Source organism: Watersipora subatra, chromosome 11 (genome assembly GCF_963576615.1).
Source record: "Watersipora subatra chromosome 11, tzWatSuba1.1, whole genome shotgun sequence".
Taxonomy (NCBI): Eukaryota; Metazoa; Bryozoa; class Gymnolaemata; order Cheilostomatida; family Watersiporidae; genus Watersipora; species Watersipora subatra.
Window position 1 is genome coordinate 35,912,988 of NC_088718.1, and position 19,507 is coordinate 35,932,494.

The 19,507-nt window shown below is 35.7% G+C and overlaps 1 protein-coding gene across 1 annotated transcript in view; it reads left to right on the forward strand.

Annotated features, from left to right (window-relative positions):
* The first annotated feature begins 81 nt into the window (after positions 1-81).
* Positions 82-19,507, forward strand: part of LOC137408313 (acetyl-CoA acetyltransferase, cytosolic-like) — a 28,860-nt gene continuing 9,434 nt past the window's right edge. The window contains exons 1-7 of the mRNA XM_068094797.1: positions 82-208; positions 606-740; positions 8,985-9,166; positions 12,555-12,672; positions 14,482-14,625; positions 15,784-15,906; positions 16,379-16,533. Coding sequence (XP_067950898.1) covers positions 160-208; positions 606-740; positions 8,985-9,166; positions 12,555-12,672; positions 14,482-14,625; positions 15,784-15,906; positions 16,379-16,533 — 906 coding nt within the window. The 5' untranslated portion in view covers positions 82-159. The remainder of the gene's footprint in view (positions 209-605; positions 741-8,984; positions 9,167-12,554; positions 12,673-14,481; positions 14,626-15,783; positions 15,907-16,378; positions 16,534-19,507) is intronic.

Here is a 19,507-nt window from a genome sequence, read left to right on the forward strand (position 1 = left end):
ATACTCCGTGTCCGCCGGTCTTTGTACCCCGTGATTACTAGCGCAAAGAAAAGATGCTAAGTTAATGAATCCTTTTTACATGTTTGCGTGTTCTCGCTCCATTCATTCCTGTTGCTCTGCTGCTAGAATTATTTCAGTCGATCTACGCTTCTAATCGCAATGTCTGTCTCAGATGTCGTTATCGTTTCCGCGACAAGAACTCCTGTTGGTATGCCCGTTACCTTAATGTGATCCTAATCCTTTCATATTCTCCATCATCGTTGTTTGTTTAAATTAGTTTATTTTACCGATTAGTTTGAAACTTTAATTAAAAGTTTAAAATGTAGTAAACTGTACTTCTTGGTTCAATGAATCCAATTAACCACAACGTGCCATTTTCCAAATTATAAAAATTACATCTGCATATTAAAGCGTGTTAGTCTAGTTCGTTCACCAAAATCATATTCGAATATATATATATATATATATATATATATATATATATATATATATATATATATATATATATATATATATATATATATATATATATATATATATATATATATATACCAATTATTTGATTGTTATCTTTCCGTGTCTATCGTTCATTCGTATTGGTCTAGGTTCTTTTAATGGCTGCTTGGCTAGTTTAGCTGCTCACGAGTTAGGTGCAGCAGTGATTAAAGAAGCTTTGCAAAGGGCACAGATCTCACCTTCAAAAGTATCAGAAGTCATACTTGGCCAGGTTCTAACTGCTGGTAAGTAGCCTACTTCCCTCAATATAGTTTTTTATTGCCTCAGTCAGTCTCATAATTTGGCAGAGAAATTGCAAGCTTTCACAGCCTTGGAAGAAAAAAGCGAGAATAAACAAACAACTTATAGTTATTAAATTGTTAGGCTACTTACGGAAAAAATGATTGCGGTATCTGCCTAGGTGTAGCTAGTGAAGAAGACTTGAAGAATTAGAAAAAGGTAATCCCAACTCAAAAGTAGTGGCTATGAGAAGAACAGTAAACATTTTTTACATGAAACTATTGAGAGACAATCATGTAATCCTTCTACCAATCGTTAAACTGACAATCACATACTTTGAAGTTATCTACTCATATTTTATATTTTACATTTGAGTTAAAAGTTGAATAGCTTATACTGATATACTTCTTGTTCAAGAATGACTTCTTAATTAATACATGTTTCCCGTTCAACATCACAAAATAATTGGGTTACATAAATACCTAAACTCTTCATCCGTGCCTAAACTGATTGGAATGAACACTATTACAATATTCAACATCAAAATGAGTCACAATTTAACAGGTTATGGGCTCATTGGCTTTAACAATAGACTGTATTTAGGTGGAGATCTCAAGAGTTTTTCAATCTGGAAATCCAGTTCCTATCTTACTTGTATACTCAAGATGAATGTGTACACACGGCATTGCTACCTAAAAAAGCATGTGTAGATAATGCTGAGAACTTTGCCGGTAAAAACACACGGGCTTATGCTGAACTTGTACAAGCCCTTGATGAGATATCGCTACATCTCATAATGAGAGATGCTACAAACGATGGAAGGAAAGCATTTCAAATATTCCGCCAACCCTACGCCTGCACTGACAAATCATGGGTATTAACTCTTTTTAAGCAACAGTTAGGATGAAAGAAGCAGATAATACCACTGACTATCTCATATGTGTAGAAAACTATGCAGCAGGACTAAGATCTGCTGACAAAAACATAAGCGATAATTTGGTTACCGTTATGATTTTGAAAGGTCTACCATCCTCATACCAACCTTTGGTCTTTGTACACACACAAATTGACAAAGACCAAACCTTTTCAGAATTTAAAGCTTTACTTGCAACAAAATTCACATTACAGGTATTTGGTATCAAAAGGTTCAACATGTCTTACTCTGTTGTGTTGTAGGTGCAGGATATGTGGAAATGTGATTAAAAGCTCTTTCAAGCTCAAAAACGAAGAGTTAATCGCAGCCATCACAAAAACGCTGTAGTTTGGAATCTGATTACTTGGCCGACGTACCCCAACAGTTTGGTTATTGTTTTGACATGTGATGTTATCACGTGAAATTAAAGGCCAATAACAGGTTCGATATAAAATGTCTCGTAGCACTAGTTTATGACAAATACTTCGGTTCTATCGGAAAGCCCGTATCAAATATAAATGCTCGCTACTTCACAGTATTGTTTCAGCCTGGTCTAATCATCTAGTAGTAATCTGATCATGTGACTCATACTTCCTGCCAAATCGCGCAAACAGTTTTTGCTGCATTTTTCGACTATCGCAGGTGACCAACAAGCTTGTCATGTTTATCAGAGGATGATATGCACTCCTTCGAGCTAAGGTTAAAAGATTAAATGAATTTTCACGGTTGGTTTTGAGATATCAGTGCTTAAAGTGACAGCATTACAATGATGATAAAATAGACTCATATAAGGACAATAGACATGGTTTTATTGATGGCGTGAAGTGTATTTGTGAAAATATTTCGACGAATGAGGTTGCATGAAAGTATAAACAAAAGCTATTTTGTTCAACTACGTCCCATTTGAGCTGTTTTGGAAATGAATTCCAATCTACGGCATTGTCGAGATGGCTGCGATTAACTGTTCGTTTTTGAGCTTTTTATAGTTTTCAATCATGTTTCCACATATTTTGCACCTACAACACAGCAGAGTAAGACATGGTGAGTCTGTTGTTATCAAATAACGGTAATGTGAATTTTGTTGCTAGTCAACATTCAAGGCAGCACTAACCAACTCTGAACAAAAAAACTTTCCAATAAAAGCAAAAGGTAGGCTTTACTTCCTTAACATAGCGATCGCAGATGATTCAATCAACCTTACAAAATCACTACCAGAATGCACAAAACCTTTGGCCACATGAACTCAGCCGACATTCTCGAGCTAGAGATAGTAACAAAAGGAATTGAGATAGTGGGACCCAAACACAACACCACCTGCAATATTTGTGGGGAAAGTAAAATCACGAAACAACCCCATAGAGAAGACTTTAAAACCGCAAAACCCCACAGCGAGTCCACTCAGGTGTGTGTGTGTGTGATCCAATAACACCGACATCCAAAGAATGACACAACTTTATAATCAACTTCAGCGACAAATACTCAAGTGTGCTATTTTCGTATAACCTTCTTTACAACAGCGACTCTGCCACAGTGTGTGCTCACACTGAGTGCTAATCACTTTACCAGCCTTATAGTTAGCTGAGTCAGCATATCCTTATACCATAATGTTACCGATGCTAGCTATGTTTTATCAGCCGCTTACACACATTTTACGCGTGCAGTTGACACTTAATATAACCTTATTACACTGACAAGTACTGACCTTATGATAGACGCTCACATAGCTCTAAAACAATTTATTGCTGGTGCCACACCGATTGGTCACATCAAAGAGATCCATACTAATAATGGAATGGAATACCTGGGACAAGTGTTCTAGACAACCCTATGTGATAGAGAAATAAAACCCTCTTATTCATACCAAAACGGAAAATCGTAAAGATCATGAAGGAGTCGCATGGACATGCCACGATGTCTACCCATAGAATCAGACTTGCCCAAAAGCTTCTGGGGCCTCGCTGTCAGACACGCGCAGTATCTGAGGAATAGGAGCTATCTAAGCCAAACCAAAAGGACAACTTACGAGCTTCTCACTGGCACTCAACCTGACGTGAAAAAACTACAACTTCAGCTCACCGTTCACTTACTACTCTGAAGGAAACAAACAAAAGCTTTCTGACTGAGACCAGAGTGGTATACATCTCGGCATCGACCCAAAAAGTCAGAGTGGCAAAATACTCATCCGCAACAACAGAATTGTAACTTCCCATAATGTCAGACATGGGAATACAATGATCACACAAATCAGAAATGGCACAGAAAATGTCATGATACAAGAACCTGCACCAATAAAAGCAGAAATAGCACAGAAAATGCCATACCACAAGAACCTGCTTCAATCAAAGGCAGAAATGGCACAGAACATGCCGGACCACAAGAGCCTGCTTCAATAAAAAGCAAAGATTGTGCAAAAAATGCCATACCGCAAGAACCTGCACAAAAAGGCATAAGTGAGGATACAAAACTCACACCACCAGAACCCACACCAAATAGCAGAAATAATGCAAAACACTCCATTCCACGAGAGCATGATATACAACCCCTGTCCAAAACTAGAATGGGCCAGAGTACAAAGAAACAGCCATGTTACATGAAAGACTACTCCCTCTGCAATGTTGATTATGCTTACCTCCTGAACACCACAGCAGCAGCATACCCCGATGCTATGAGGAATGTTCAGGCGACAGGGAAAAGTGGAAGAAAGCTATGGATAAAGAGGTAAACACCTTCCAGGACTCCAACAAATCGCCCATACAAACACTGCCACATGACAGAACCGAAACAAAGGGAAGATGGATGCATACTATAAAGTAAATAAAACAAAGCAATCAACCAGATAAAGTGCAACACAAAGCAAGATATGTCGCGAAAGGATACTCACACTACTAGGATACTATGAAGAAACATACAGCCTCACAGCACGATTCACATCAATAAAAGTGCTTCTCCAAAAAGCAGCTAGTGAAGACATGAAAATCCACCTGTTGGATGTAAAAAGAGCCTAGCTAAATGAACCAATCAATTAAGTAATCTACCTACAACAGCCACCAGTCTATGAGAAGACCGATGACACAACAAAATTATCATGTCGTCTAAACAAGTCTAAATATGGACTAAAACAAAGTGGCCGAAGTTGGTACCACAGAGTTACAACATTTTTAGAGTTGGAAGGTTTCAAATCTGGAGCCGGGAACTAGTGTGTCTATACAAAAGAGAACATCCAGGACCCCACATCAAAGGTCATCATATTTTCCGGGTTGATGACACCTTGATCTGTTCACAAAACGAGGATATTATTTCAGAAACCAAAGTGCTTCTCAACGAGCAGTTCAACATGGATGACAGAGTAGAACTAAGTTGGTTCCTTGGAATTAATTTCAAAGGCGGTAATCGCTACACTGTCTCAGGAGCATAGCTACCTAAAAATCATCCTAAAAACTTTGGCATGGCGGACTGCAATCCTGTCAGCACACCGGCAAGAAAGGACACTTACAACTGCCACTAGCATCAAATGAAAAGCACGCTGTCTCTAGAGACTGCCTATATAGGCAAGTTGTCGGTAGCCTTATACATCGCATGACTGGAACACGACCTGATATTGCATGGACAGTTGGAAAGCAATCTCAACACTTGGAGAAATCTGGACCAATACATGTCAATGCCATCTAGAGGTTGCTATGTACTTTAAAGGATCCCAAGGACTACACTTGTCATTTACACCAACAGACCAGAGACTTGTCAGTTTTGTCGATGCCGATTGGGCCCGAGACACACTACCAGAAGATCCATGACTGGCTACATATTCATGTTAGGAAGATGCCTAATCGGCTGGAATAGCAGACGACAACCTACTGTGGCACCGTCATCATTCGACGCAGAATATATGGCACTGACCGAGGCCACAAAGGAAATGTTGTTTCTATAAACGTTATGCAAAACCTACTGGATACCACAAGATGACAATAGCACCACCTTCGCCGATAACCTTGGCGCAGTAGCTCTTACCAAAGGACATTCACATGTGCATCAAAGAACCAAACACATTGACATCAAGTACCTTTTTGTGTGGGAGCAAACCTGTGTCATATACAAACATATCAGTGGAAAGGAGAATTCAGTAGATATCTTGCCAAAACCACATCCACAATTGCAATACCAAACAGCCCTCCTTCTTGTGGTCCTGCTACCAATGACAATCACATATTCTGAAGTTATCTACTTCTATTTTAAATACAAGTTAAAAGTAGAATTGCTTATACTGATGTATTTCCTGTTTAGAGATGGCTTCTTAAATAATACATGCTTAGCGCAAATAATGTAAAATAATCTGGTTACATATGTAAATACCTAACATCCTCATTCGTGTGTAAACTGATTCGAATAAGCACTACTACATATTCAACATCAAAATGAGTCACAATTCAACAGAAACTACAGGTTTTGATCTTGGCCACTCAGTTCTTCTTAAACCATGATTACACTACTACATGGGAAATATTGGAAATGTCAAGTACATTTGAGGACAGCTTGCAGTTATCCATGTGGAAGATTGCATTTGTTAGAAATGACAGACATTGTTACAGTTTGTGGAAGGTTTGTCTAATAAGCCACAGCTCTTTAGTCCAGAGAGAAAATGCTTTTTATATTTATCGCACTTGACCAGCTGTTTATAAAGCACATTGCACTTATTTAGCTCACAAATACTGTCATTCCTGAATGGACCCTCGATGCATTGCGGCACTATGTTTGTAACTAATGTGTGTAGAGGCTCCACATTGTTAGGAAAGGTGATGCAATAACTTTTTCATGTTTGAACCTATAACTTTATGGTAGGCCTATACAGGTAGTCGTTGACTTACAACCGCGTTTGGTTCCGGCCGGTCATAAGTCGATTCAGACTAAAGTTGACTCTGTATATTCTGTCGATTCTGATCTAACTTAATGAGTTTAGCTTACTTAACATATGCTTGAAGGAAAATTTAGTATGTATTTTAGTTCACTTCAAACTTTTAACAAATATTTTATCATTTATCTGTTTGCGATTCCGTTTTTTACCATAACGGATAACGTTGAACTCACCATTGCAAGCAGCGTATATCTCTTAACAACGCATATCATCAGTACACAAATCGTCGAATTTTAATTTCGAGAGAAATTATATTTGATATCGTGTGTCAGAAAGAAATCGCCCAACGAAAAAGCTTAACAAAAATAACGAAGAACGGCTTACGCTACGCCTTTCACTAAACTGCCTGACCTTCCCATTGACGTGGTCGTCAAGTCGGGTGGATGTATGTCGTATTGGTCGTAAGTTGATGACTACCTGTATATGTTAACTGTTCGCTTTTATTGTCCATGAACCATCTTTCTTCATCCCAAACTTTTTGTTTTTTTTTCTCAGAAAAATTATGCTTATAAAAGTTGAATATTCATCGATACTTTTAATCGGTTTTTTATCTTCAATAAAGGTCAATTTTATGCATGTGGATTCTGATCAACAAATAACAAAATTCTTCCCTTACAACACCAGATATACTCATCGTCATTTTAGGGCAATCTAGAAATTTGTTTCAATTCTTTGTCATTTATGGCTCACTTTCTTTATTATCTCTGACAAGGCCCACTATATATATTCTAGAAACAAGTTTTGTAGACATCTTGTCTGCCACCACAAATAGTCTCAAGAAATTTAATCTATTTATTATGCACCCATTTTATCCTACTCGGTGATGAACAATAGTAGCTGCCCAACTAAATATTAAGACGCTACTAATACTCCAAAGTACACTGATTCACTTTTCTATAGTTACATGTATACATCTGTTCAAAAATCATGTTAAATTAGGCCATTTTGTTGACAAATTTAAATTTCGTTTTAATTGATTTTTGCCATGATATGCGAATACTGCTATGTTACACCAATTCCAGACTAAACAGGCAAATATCAGTTGATACTTAATAATATTCATATGTCGAACATACTTAGCTTTCCATTGATGTGCATGTTGTCGTAATTCATCTAATGAATATTTAATTAATAAATGAATATTTGACAATAAACGAATTAATAACAAACAACACGGTTATTTCAAGTAGTTTCATAATTATGATTATCACTGGGGTTTGTTTTCCCTTAACAAACCATGACATAAGATGATGGTCAAAGCCGAGGTCACACAGGGTTTCTATCCATTGACATCAGGTGTAAGGTGTCTGTAACTTTGGTTGAAATCAGGTGTAATGTATTTGTAACTATGGTTGAAATCAGGTATAAGGTGTCTGTAATTTTGGTTGACGTCAGGTTTAGTGTATCTGTAACTTTGATTGACATCAGGTGTAATGTGTTTGTAACTTTGGTTGAAATCAGGTGTGGAGTGTCTGTAACTTTGGTTGATATCAGGTTTAGTGTATCTGTAACTTTGGTTGAAATCAGGTGTAATGTATTTGCAACTTTGGTTGAAATCAGGTATAAGGTGTCTGTAATTTTGGTTGACGTCAGGTGTAAGGTGTCTGTAACTTTGCTTGACATCAGGTGTAATGTATCTGTAACTTTGGTGTACAAGTGTTAAAATTCCGGCAAATCACAGCGTAGCTGCATTCATGTCGTTCTTTATTGTTTAGCTAAAGGCAATGCTCACTCTAGATCAAGTTAGAGTAACTTTTTGGGTCTTGAAGGGTCATTCATTTTATTGAGATAGCAAAGCATTATATAGAATAATTTTAACCTTCTGCAGCATGCTTCATCACACAAATTACAAATCTACCATGTTAAATGAGTCATTCTATGTGGTCCCTTTATCCACATGGCACGAATCATTATCATTCTTCAGTGTCCAAGCTTGTGTGCAGTTGCAGACTGAAGCACTATGTTTCCATGGAGTGGTTAATTTACAAGTTTGCATCATCCGCAAGATGAAAACAGTAAAAATCAGCAAGTCAAGTGAGTTTTGATACTCACAAATTTTTTATCGAATGTTTCATGCTTTCGAAATATAGAAACGATAAGCGATACTTGCAAATTATGCTAAAGAAAATGCCGCCCAGTCTACTATATTTCGTTTTTAATATTTTCCGCACTTCTGTCATTTTTATTTTTATTTGAGCAGCGTAGAATTCCTTACCTTTTTAACAAAGAGACCGCGTAATCCACAACATGTCCGTTGAAACAATTGTCACACGGTAGCTCAATGTGCGCACAACTCCAAATCTGCATCATGGAAACATAGTGACTGTCTTGCAAACTGTATTTATCTCTCATAAAGTTTTGTGAGATGAAGGTGTAATGTTTGTATTCGTCGGGGTGTTACGTTGACAATTTACTCTTGATCTTTAATAGGTCAATGTCAAAACCCTGGCAGGCAGGCCTCTATGGCAGCAGGTGTGCCAAAGGAGGTTCCCGCATCTCTTGTGAACATGCTCTGTGGATCTGGGCTGCGCGCTGTCTGTCTGGGTGCCCAGGCTATTCAATGCGGAGATGCTGAAATAGTGGTGGCAGGTGGTCAGGAAAGCATGAGCAAGGTTTGGTGATTGCCATTTTATTTCTTAGAATCTTGATATGCTGCAGGATCTTATACAACTTGAATAATCCGTTCCGAGACCGCTTATGTTATAGAGATTTTACCTTATTCTAACAGTAAAATACATGTAAATTGTCTAATCCAATCCAAGATCTTGCCAAACTCACCCCTTTGGTCCTTCAGATATGAAAAAATTACACTTAACTTTTTAATTTAATGACTGTACAGTAACTGGGGTATTATTAGTTTGTATCAACTATTTCTTATCATTTTCACATGATTTGAGGTCCATGATTACAGTAATTTTATGTTAATTTAAGGGGAGCGCATGCCTTCATTGTCAATTTAAATTTTCACTTTTTTTCTAGACAGTAAGGTCTATGCTGGGAAAAAAAGTATATGTCTGAAATATGTTTGAAAAGTGAAACAAAAATCTATCTTTACTGTAATAAGAGCAGCATCTCTGTCCATCTCTTTGTTCAGAATCAGGTTTAGGGGTTAGTAGAAAACATCGCTTTCAATGATATCCAGCTTGGCAACCACCAACACTCTAACACTTGACCACCTTTTGGTATTTCTGAATAATTGTGCACATACTTATTCTCTGCGTTTTATTGACACACCCGATGATTTCTCACGGCAAACTAGACTACCAGAGCACTAGTATATATAATAGAGATACCCCTATACTTTGTTTTCTCTTCCAAGTCTTCCAAACGGTATTTGTAAGACCAACCACATGTATGAGATTCTCATTATTTAAATCAAATTTGAGATCTTGCACTGATTTTACTCTGCGTAAATTCGAATGTTTGTTTTAGGTAATCTAACTGCCACGATGTTTCAAGATTAAAATCATTAAAATTTGATCGCTTTTTAAAATGCTCAGATATAAAAATGTGCCTAAACTTTTCTAAAAATAATGTCAGTAGTCGTGCATTTATATATATATAAATCTCAGTGTTTGTCTTTTTGTTAAACTCTGTGTCCAGTTATAGCAATTGAAATCTAGCATTGAAAAATCTGCAGAGCACTGGATTTGATCTCGGAGCCTACAGATCGAGAGATGGTGAACTTAACCATTAAGGGTTACAATTAATTCATTGGGAAAATAGTCATTACATTAGTTAAGATACTTATGCTTAAAGCGCATGCTTGGGGTTAATAACTAGCACTGTTGACCGTTACGCGTAACGATTGTTAAGCTGACCCAAAACACTGATGTTATTTTAGTAAAGATCTAGTTTTTTGTGTAAGTTACACAAATTCTTTAGGTAGTTATTATATTACTCGTGCAATACCAGTCATTCTGCTTGTCTATATATAAAGCTCAAAGTTTATCTGTATATCTGTTGTTCATCTGGCAAGTTATAGCAAGGAAAAATCTGTCTCACTGAGGATTTGTACTCACGGCATTTAAATCATAAGTCAACAAACACAATGCACATGTAACCACTAGACTAAGCTGTTATCAGTTTTCAGCTCAATATCTATCCTTATCACGATTGAAGGCTACAAACTCAATATGTTTTTTTAGTATTAATTAATAATACCCTTTGCGTTTGCTTTTCTTTTGGAATATTTTAAAAGGCTATTTAAAGTTCATCGCCTATTTTTTCAATTTGTTATTTTAAATTTGTCATTTCAACTTCAAATGGACTGTTACACTCCTATTTTCGGTTTTTCGTAAGGCTCGATTGCTAAATCTATATAGGCTGAATACTTTTCACGTGGATAATTGTATTATCTTGAGTAAGAGTTGCCTCTACATTCTCTCTCCGGTTAATCAGACAAAGTATCAGACAAAGGCGGTCCGATATCTCATTTTACGCTTATACCAGTATCGAGAGGTACCGGTATTGTTCATCAAAACTGTGAATCCAACGAGCTTCTGCTGCAACAGTAACCTTTTTATACACACATTTCTATGTAGTCATTGCTATTATTATTTCAATATATTCATGATTCTTTTTTCAGTTCATATTAATTGGTCAATATCAAACCATTTTTTATTGTAATCTTTGTAGCCAAACAGACTTATCTGGTCATTACTTGCTTTATTTCACATTTAAACACCTTTACAGTTGTTTTACTTTTTTTAATTTATTTGAACTGTCCAAATATTTTTTCTCATGCTATGAAGTCTAAAGGTTAGAATGTCGAATCTGATATATGATAATAAAAAAAAAATCTTTTGTACAAAAACTTTTTTATTATCCGAGCAACGCCGGCCATTCGGCTAGTTGTTAATAAGTGATAAATTTATGGTTTCGTTGGCACGGGGTACGTATATGTTCACACAGAATTTAGAGGAAAAATGGGACAATTTTTAGCCAACCTATCTTTAAATCGCTTGGGGCATCTATAGAAACGTATCTGAGGCTATATTTGAAGTTTTATTCCAACAATCATGAGCAAATGCAAAAAAAATATAAGTCGTTATTGACGCGTGAGGCTGCAACTTGAGCGCAATAACCAATGTCATAATGAGAGGAACAAACAGAAAACACTACTATTAAAATCATTTCAGAGACATCTTCAACCACGATCATGTTTTGCTGATTTCAATCTTGAAGCATCCTGTCAGTCAGGTCATTTAAAACAACAAACAAAATCTCAACTGATGTTAAAATATCTATATACTTTGTGATAGAATCTTTTAAAATTTGACGTGAGAGACCCTTCAAAGTTGGATGATATTACTGTTACCATTGGTAGCCTTTTGGGAATTGTAGGTCAGGCATTCTAGACTATTGTCCTGGTTGCTGTCTAGCCACATGTTAAAATTGTCTGCATTCATTTACAAAGTGATCATAAATAGGGGAGCGTCCTTGCAGTAAATTACCAGATTGGTGATACTGTCAAGCTCTGCTTTAGTCTATGACATTGTTCAACATGCTTGGTGAAAAATGAAGCTATTAAATAGATTGAAATGTTTCATTATTGTATATATTGATACATTATTTTATTATTATATTAGGTATAATAAAACATTTTATTTTTATCATTATACTATATTATTTATAATAATAAAATATTTTATTATTGTATTGTATATTCAATAATAAAATATACAATTATAATGTAATAGTAAGTATTATATATTATTATTATTTTATTGGTTTGAGTAATTATGAAGAGAAAGTTGAAACATCACAGAGACCCTGCTCTGGCCAGGGTTCCATTATTCCTCCTGAGTAACAGCATCACAGTAAGCGTAGATTAACCTCTCTTCCTGGCTCACTCAATCTTTTATACCTCCATCTAGGCAGCTGCCTTGTCAGGCCTTAACTCTCGCATATTACCATCTTTGTCCATTTTAGCTAAAACCTCGAACCAGTATGTTACGACAATGAATCTTTTCAACTTATTAATGAGTAAATTTTTAGGCACCCCACTGCATCCACATGCGCAATGGACAGAAGATGGGGCACACCGAGTTGCTGGACACTACAGTCTATGACGGTCTCACAGATGCATTCGATAAGATCCCTATGGGTATTACAGGTATGCCTTGTTGTTTTACATTTGCTGTTGGGTCAACTGTCAATTGATTATAGCTCATTATTAAATATGGCTCACATGTGGGTTCAGCCAGTGCTTGGTGGCGATTGGCCATATTGAGTATCTGTATTATTGTGTTCTTTTGTCAGAAAATCTAAGCTTGTAGATGTTGCACATTTTACTTGGGCTCTTCAATCAAATTGCTTCATAGGTTTTTCAATCTCTTTTTCTGAATGAGTAACTATCTTGAAATAATTATGTGATAGATCGATGAGTAGAGAGATTATATTCTACCAAATTGATAGTTCTAAACATTACACAATGCATATACAGCAGTACATCCATCGTTTTTGGAATTGTTCACCCTTTCAATGAGTAGATGATTCTACAATTCAACTGAATTAAACAGAGGTGCTTAAAAATGACATTTTTGAAATTTTGTAATGTGTCTTATGCAAGGATTTAGTCATAAAAATAATGTGCTTTTAAAACTCTTCTGTTTACGTTTTGGTGCAGGCTGCTTTTGCAAATGGCCTCTTTATGGAAGGTTCAGAATGCAAAAATAATTAAATCATAACTGCTCATGTATGTCTAGTGTTTGATGTACATTTTTAAACCTGTATATATGATCCAGATTTAAAAATAGTTTTATAGAGAAGTAGAGCTATTGTCTGCCCTTTATTTATTCTGATAAGCAATTATTCAAACAGTCTATATACACAAAACTTTAAATACTGTATTTGCTGGCTTATGGAGACATGTGTTTGCAAAAGACGCATGGCTATTTTAGCAGGATATTGAGAGAAACACCTTAGCCTCGGCTATACTTGCATAGCTATGCTACCCACTAGATGAAACTGTAGTGGCCCTCTAGGTTATATTGGTCCTATTTTGACCGAATCAACCCAAACATTAAGATATAATAACATAGCAACGTTATATAATATTTTGCTTACTGTATTTATATTTGCCATGAATAAGAATGTGGATAAGAAGTACCAAGATGGAGTTTTGTTATTGTGTCAATGATAATGTAACAAAAATTTCCATCCACAACCTGAATGAAACTGTTAGTTTGTGTAGAGATTGTTTGCAAAAATTTCTAACTATCGATTGAAGGAGGCCGTACTATCACTGCTAATATATAGCAGCGTGCTTAGAATAAATATGAAATAATATGCATGCGTCAATAATGTTATTACCTCATTACCTATTTTTTTGAGGATCGACCATAACATAGATATTGATGTGGTATATCATTTGCGGTAGTAATTGCGGTGATGGTGAATTTGATAGTGATAAAGAATTATGATAAACTTTAAGTTATAATCTGGCAGGTTTTTAGGATAGCACAGGATGTTAGGCTGGGTTATTAGTGTAACACCTAATGTTAGGCCAGATAAGGATAATTATTGCCCAGGTTACGACTCCTTTGTGGTACCATGTAGGATTTCATCCAAAGTCCTCAAATTTTGAGGTTGCTCAATGTATATGGGACCCAGGATAATATTTCAAGCCATTTTTTAATAAAAAGTGCTTTTTATATGCCATCAAATACATTAGTTATCTTTAGTTAGTCTCTCTATTAAATTTACATCTGCAGTTTGTTACTCAAATACTACATTTAGAGCTTTAGAATCAGATAGGCTTTCGATGAGGGGCTCATGACCTATTGGGTGAAGACAACTGACTAGCTTTTGTTTCAGTGAAATTAGTTGTTTCGTCAAATTTAGGCTTACGCACTGAACAGCTTATCCAAACACTTGGCTATTATTTTTAAAGATTTTTCAAGTTCGTTTGTTTGAATTCCAGCTGAAAATGTGGCGAAGAAGTTTGGGATTTCTAGACAAGAACAGGATATCTATTCCGCGATATCACAGAATAAATGCGAGGAAGCGCAAAAGTCTGGGGAGTTTAATGAGGAGATAGTTCCGGTAAAGGTGAAGCAACGAAAAGGTTTGTATACATGCACCCCTGACATGTTTTTAACCTCATATTTATGCTCATACTGATATGAAATCCTCGATTTACTTCTTCTAAAACTGTAACATTGTTCAACGTTCACATAAATTACCTGTATACTGCTGCCGCTTAAACTTTTCCATTTATAACATTTATAAAGGTTCACTTTGGTTCATGTATGTATATGTAAAATAATTGCTTCTTATTATCCTATATTATACTTATCTGCAAACATTAATTTTCAATATAAATTTTTTGACTATTCATTTTTCTCCTTGAGTTTGCATCAATTTTGCTTCGGTTATCAAATCAAGAGTTTACAAGTTTACAGTTTACATCTGGATTTGCACACACAGAACTTGAGGTACATTGATATATCTTATTATAAGATTAATCATCTATATACAAGGTTAATGCTTTGTATTTTGCAGTTTTATGTTCAAGCAAATACTCTTATAATAAAGCTTTATATTGCGTTTAGTCAGTTTTATGGCTCACAAAACTTAACAATGCATACTAATACTAATGCATTATGTAAAACTAGAAAGTACTAAATTATAGTAAGAATAATAGGCTGAAGAGAAATAGTAATAATCATTAAAAGGAAGTTTTTATTTTTACTTCACTTTTACACTTGCAAGTTGTTGGTTGACGTCTAACCATCTTGTGTGAACTGTTTACATAAATTAATTGTTGTATACCATAAAACCTCTAATTGGGCACCACCTCTATTTGAATGTCACCTCTATTTGACCACCACCCCTATTTGACCGCCACTATAGAGGAAGAGTTGAAAAATGGAGTGCCATGGCGTTCAATTAGAGATTGTGTGGCATATTGTGTTCAAATAAAGGATATTACATTGTCAGTCTCTTTGAAGCCTTAAAACACGACATAACGTTTACAATGACTAATCAATCGTATGACAGATTTTTAAAGTAACAGAAATTCTGCCAAACTCTTCTTTGATTTTCTTATCACTGTGATGTTATTGTTGCTGTCTTTGTGCCTTGTTTTCATGCTCACTTCATGTATGTGGTTAAAAATTATCTTACTGTCGATATACCATAATTCACTTTTTGACAAAGGTATATTTCGAGTATGAAGGATGTTAGGAGAATAACCCAAGTACTGACAATACATTGCTTTCAGAGACGCTAACAGTAAGCAAGGATGAGTTCCCTAGAGCTGGATGTACTGTTGAGTCATTGCAGAAACTGCGGCCCTGTTTCATTACTGATGGTACAGGAACCGTTACTGCTGGATCCTCCTCAGGTACTGGCATTTATATACCTCTCGCCCTCGCTCCCTTGCTTGGTGTCACATATGTAAAACATACTGATACAATTGGAGCATATATAAATATACCTAATATATCGATTAATGATTGTCAGGGAGATACTTTATTTCGCGATCAAATTATGTCGCATGTAGCCCACTTTTACTAATCCAGATACTGTGCTCACTGAAAACTAGCATGAGATATACTGAACTTGTAAAACAATAATCGATAGCATGAGAAGACAACAACCAATATATAAGCATGGGAAGGTAATGAACAATATTTTACCTTAATATATAACTAATACAACACTTTCAAGGTTTGTTTAATATTTTTATTGCCATGAAAATAATTTATCTTGCATGCATTGGATGTTTAAGTAACTCACGTTTTCATATACACACTGCTATGTGACTGACCCTGACTTGAGCAATGTCGTCAGTGCTGCCATGTCTGTTTATAAAGGAATCAACGATGGAGCGGCTGCCCTAGTTCTAATGAAAGCTGCTAATGCTGAACAGCGGGGACTGTCTCCTTTGGCCCGTATTGTCAGTTGGGCGCAAGTGGGCGTAGAACCTAACATCATGGGCACTGGACCAATCCCTGCTGTAAAACTCGCGGTGAGCTGAATCTGTAATGACTTTACCTTGACAGCTCATGTAAGCTGAACAGTGAAATGTGCACCATCAGTCTATTCAGCACATTAGATGCTCCTATAATGTAATCCTTTTACATAAATTCCCCTTAATGTGGAGAATTTATGAAAAGTTTTTGCACAAAATACGTAATAAATTCCATATAACAGAAAGCATCAAGTCCGCAAATTCCTCAAATTTGATTGGATAATGAGAATCCTATAGTTAGCCTCAAAAGTATTGTTTTGTCTTTTGCCACACTTGTGCGAAAAAAAAACAATGTATTGGGTATCTATTGTATATATTTTTTAATTTTAGTTTAGGCATGTATGTTTTTTTTCATTTGCAGCATATACCTTGCTGTGAAAAACAGATCTATTCCAAGTGACACCAAAGGTGTGCGCTACCACTCAATTAAAGTAAAATTCTCGTAATCATGAACACGAAACCAATTGTAAATGATAAGAAATAATGAAAAATTTGTCTATACAAAATAATAATACCACAGTTACTGTACACTCATTAAAGTAAAAAGTTATGTTTAGTTTTTTCATTTTGGAAATCCGAAGGGATGAGTCTGGGGAGTTCTTGGAACTGATTAGGCTATTTACATATATTTTACTGTTTGTACAACGTAAAGTCCCTGTAACATTAACATTCTTGCAACAGATTATTTAGGTTGAAGGTACGTCTACCGTATTCCTAGATAAGCTGAAGTTATCAGATTCTATCATTTTTATGTCATTGAAAAAAACATTATCGGTTCAACGTTTGACAACTTAAAAGGACTTATAAAAAATTATTTCAAGAAAGTAAAGCCATTGAAGGATTTAGCAATAGCTGGGTCGGAAAAAACCACGGTTTTTATGAAAAAACCAGGTTTTTTTGGTTTAAACAGGTTTTTATGGTTTAAAGCAGTTTTTATGGTTTTTATAATGTTACCAAGGTTTTTGCGATTTTAAGTCTAATTAACATCACTTACCATAGCTGCATGATTGAGTATTGAACATACATATGTGGAATCATCTGTTAAAGATAGTACTGTGGGAGTTGTTATGGGAAAAAAGAGAGAAAACATGGAAATGTCGGAATGAGTCTTTAATCAAACATGATCGATGAAATACAGAGTAGAAATCTTATCACATAAAGTGAATATTTTACATACAGCTCTATTTATAAGTAGGAATTTTAATCCAAGTGATTGGTCATGTGGTAGTGTAGAGCAAAGCATAATGCAGATGCATTGCTAGTGTTTGGATCAGTGGCAGATGACTCAACTTCTATCACCTGAATACTAGCATCACTGTCTAAATTGGTGTTTTCAGCTTGACATTTTGCTATGCGGGCTTTATGCCTATCTGCGTGACCTCGCGTTACGACAGCACACCTATTGCATTTTGCCTTAAAACCTTTGCCTTTTGCAGTTCAAGTGAAAAACTGCCAAACGGGATCCTGTTTGCGAGACATGTTGGAAATTTGAGGCACAACTTTAACTTTTCAAAACACAAAAAGCTTGATGAACTGAATTCTAACAATCCAACTACTTTGGCTTGTGCCCAATAAATGAAATATTAGTTTGCAAACTTAAAGCTTTTGCCCAAAAGGATTTTATTGTTTTAATTTCTAATTATAAGTAATCCTTTCTCACTGGCCAGACTTGAGAAAGTATTCATTCATTATTAGAGACAATGATTGGATTAGTATATTTCACATGGTTTTTATATTTCATCAGTAAAGAGATCATCATATCACTTGATAAAACCAATTGAAAATGAAATTCACTAATTCATTGTTGTGCTAGGGTTTCATGTAGTTTCAACTTGAGCTCTGCCACCAATTTACTACTTTGTCCTAAATAAACTTCCACAGCTGACAATTACTTATAATTGCATTTCTACCGCACATGAACCACTAGGAGCTTAAAATATTATGTTTTTCACAAAAAATAATGAAAAAACCATAAAACCGTTTTTTTCCGGTTGGTTTAAACCACTCAGTTTAAACCATTGGTTTAAACCAAGCCAACCCTGGTCTGCGTCTTGTCAGCCATATTTACAGACACATTATGGCACTAATGTGTCTGGCTGACCTTTTTGTAAGCAATATTTTCTCAACAGACTCGCGCTTTCAAATTTTTTTGCAACTACAGTATTTCTATCGATTTTTGTTGGTGCGACGACATTTTTGCTGGTACACAACAACATTTTTTGTACTCTGCTAAACTATTGATCTTTTGGCAGTCAAATTTGTATTATGTTCAGAGGCTTTTAGACAAAATATGTTGCTTTACATATTGTGTCCGAAATAAGTGAATAAATTGTAATTAAACTATAAATTAAATTACAAATAAATAGAAAAAATAAATTTATTCATTTTTATTACTAATTCTCGACTCTGCCAACTTAAGCTAGAGGAGCTGAAGGTGGCAGAGTTGATACCTGCAATGGGAGTGACTAGAATGGGTAAGATCAAAAATGAGTACATCAGGAGAAGCGCAGGTGTTGAGAGGACTTGGAAGAAATTGAGGGAGTGGAGGCTAAGGTGGTATGGGCACGTGTTGAGAACAGTTGAGGAGTATGATTGAAAACCAAGGTGCTGAGCATGAAATTGCCTGTGATAAGGGAACAGGGAAGAAACAAGATAATGGTTATGGATGTGGTAAAGAAGGCTATGTGTGACCTCAGGGTGACGGATGAGAATGGGAAAAATATAAGTAAAGGAAAATAAAGCATTTGCTGTAGTGACCCCTAACAGGAAAAATTTGAAAGTGGAAGAAAGTTGCTTTACTTTGTTGAGACTAAATGAACCTTATTTCCAGATCTAGATTTGCTGACCTGTTGTAATGGGAAAATATTGTAATAATAACATAGACGAGCTGAATGCCCAGCCTTGCACGGGTAGTAGAATAATTACCTAATGGGTTTGAGTAACTTACCTAGAAAGCTAGATCTTTACTAAA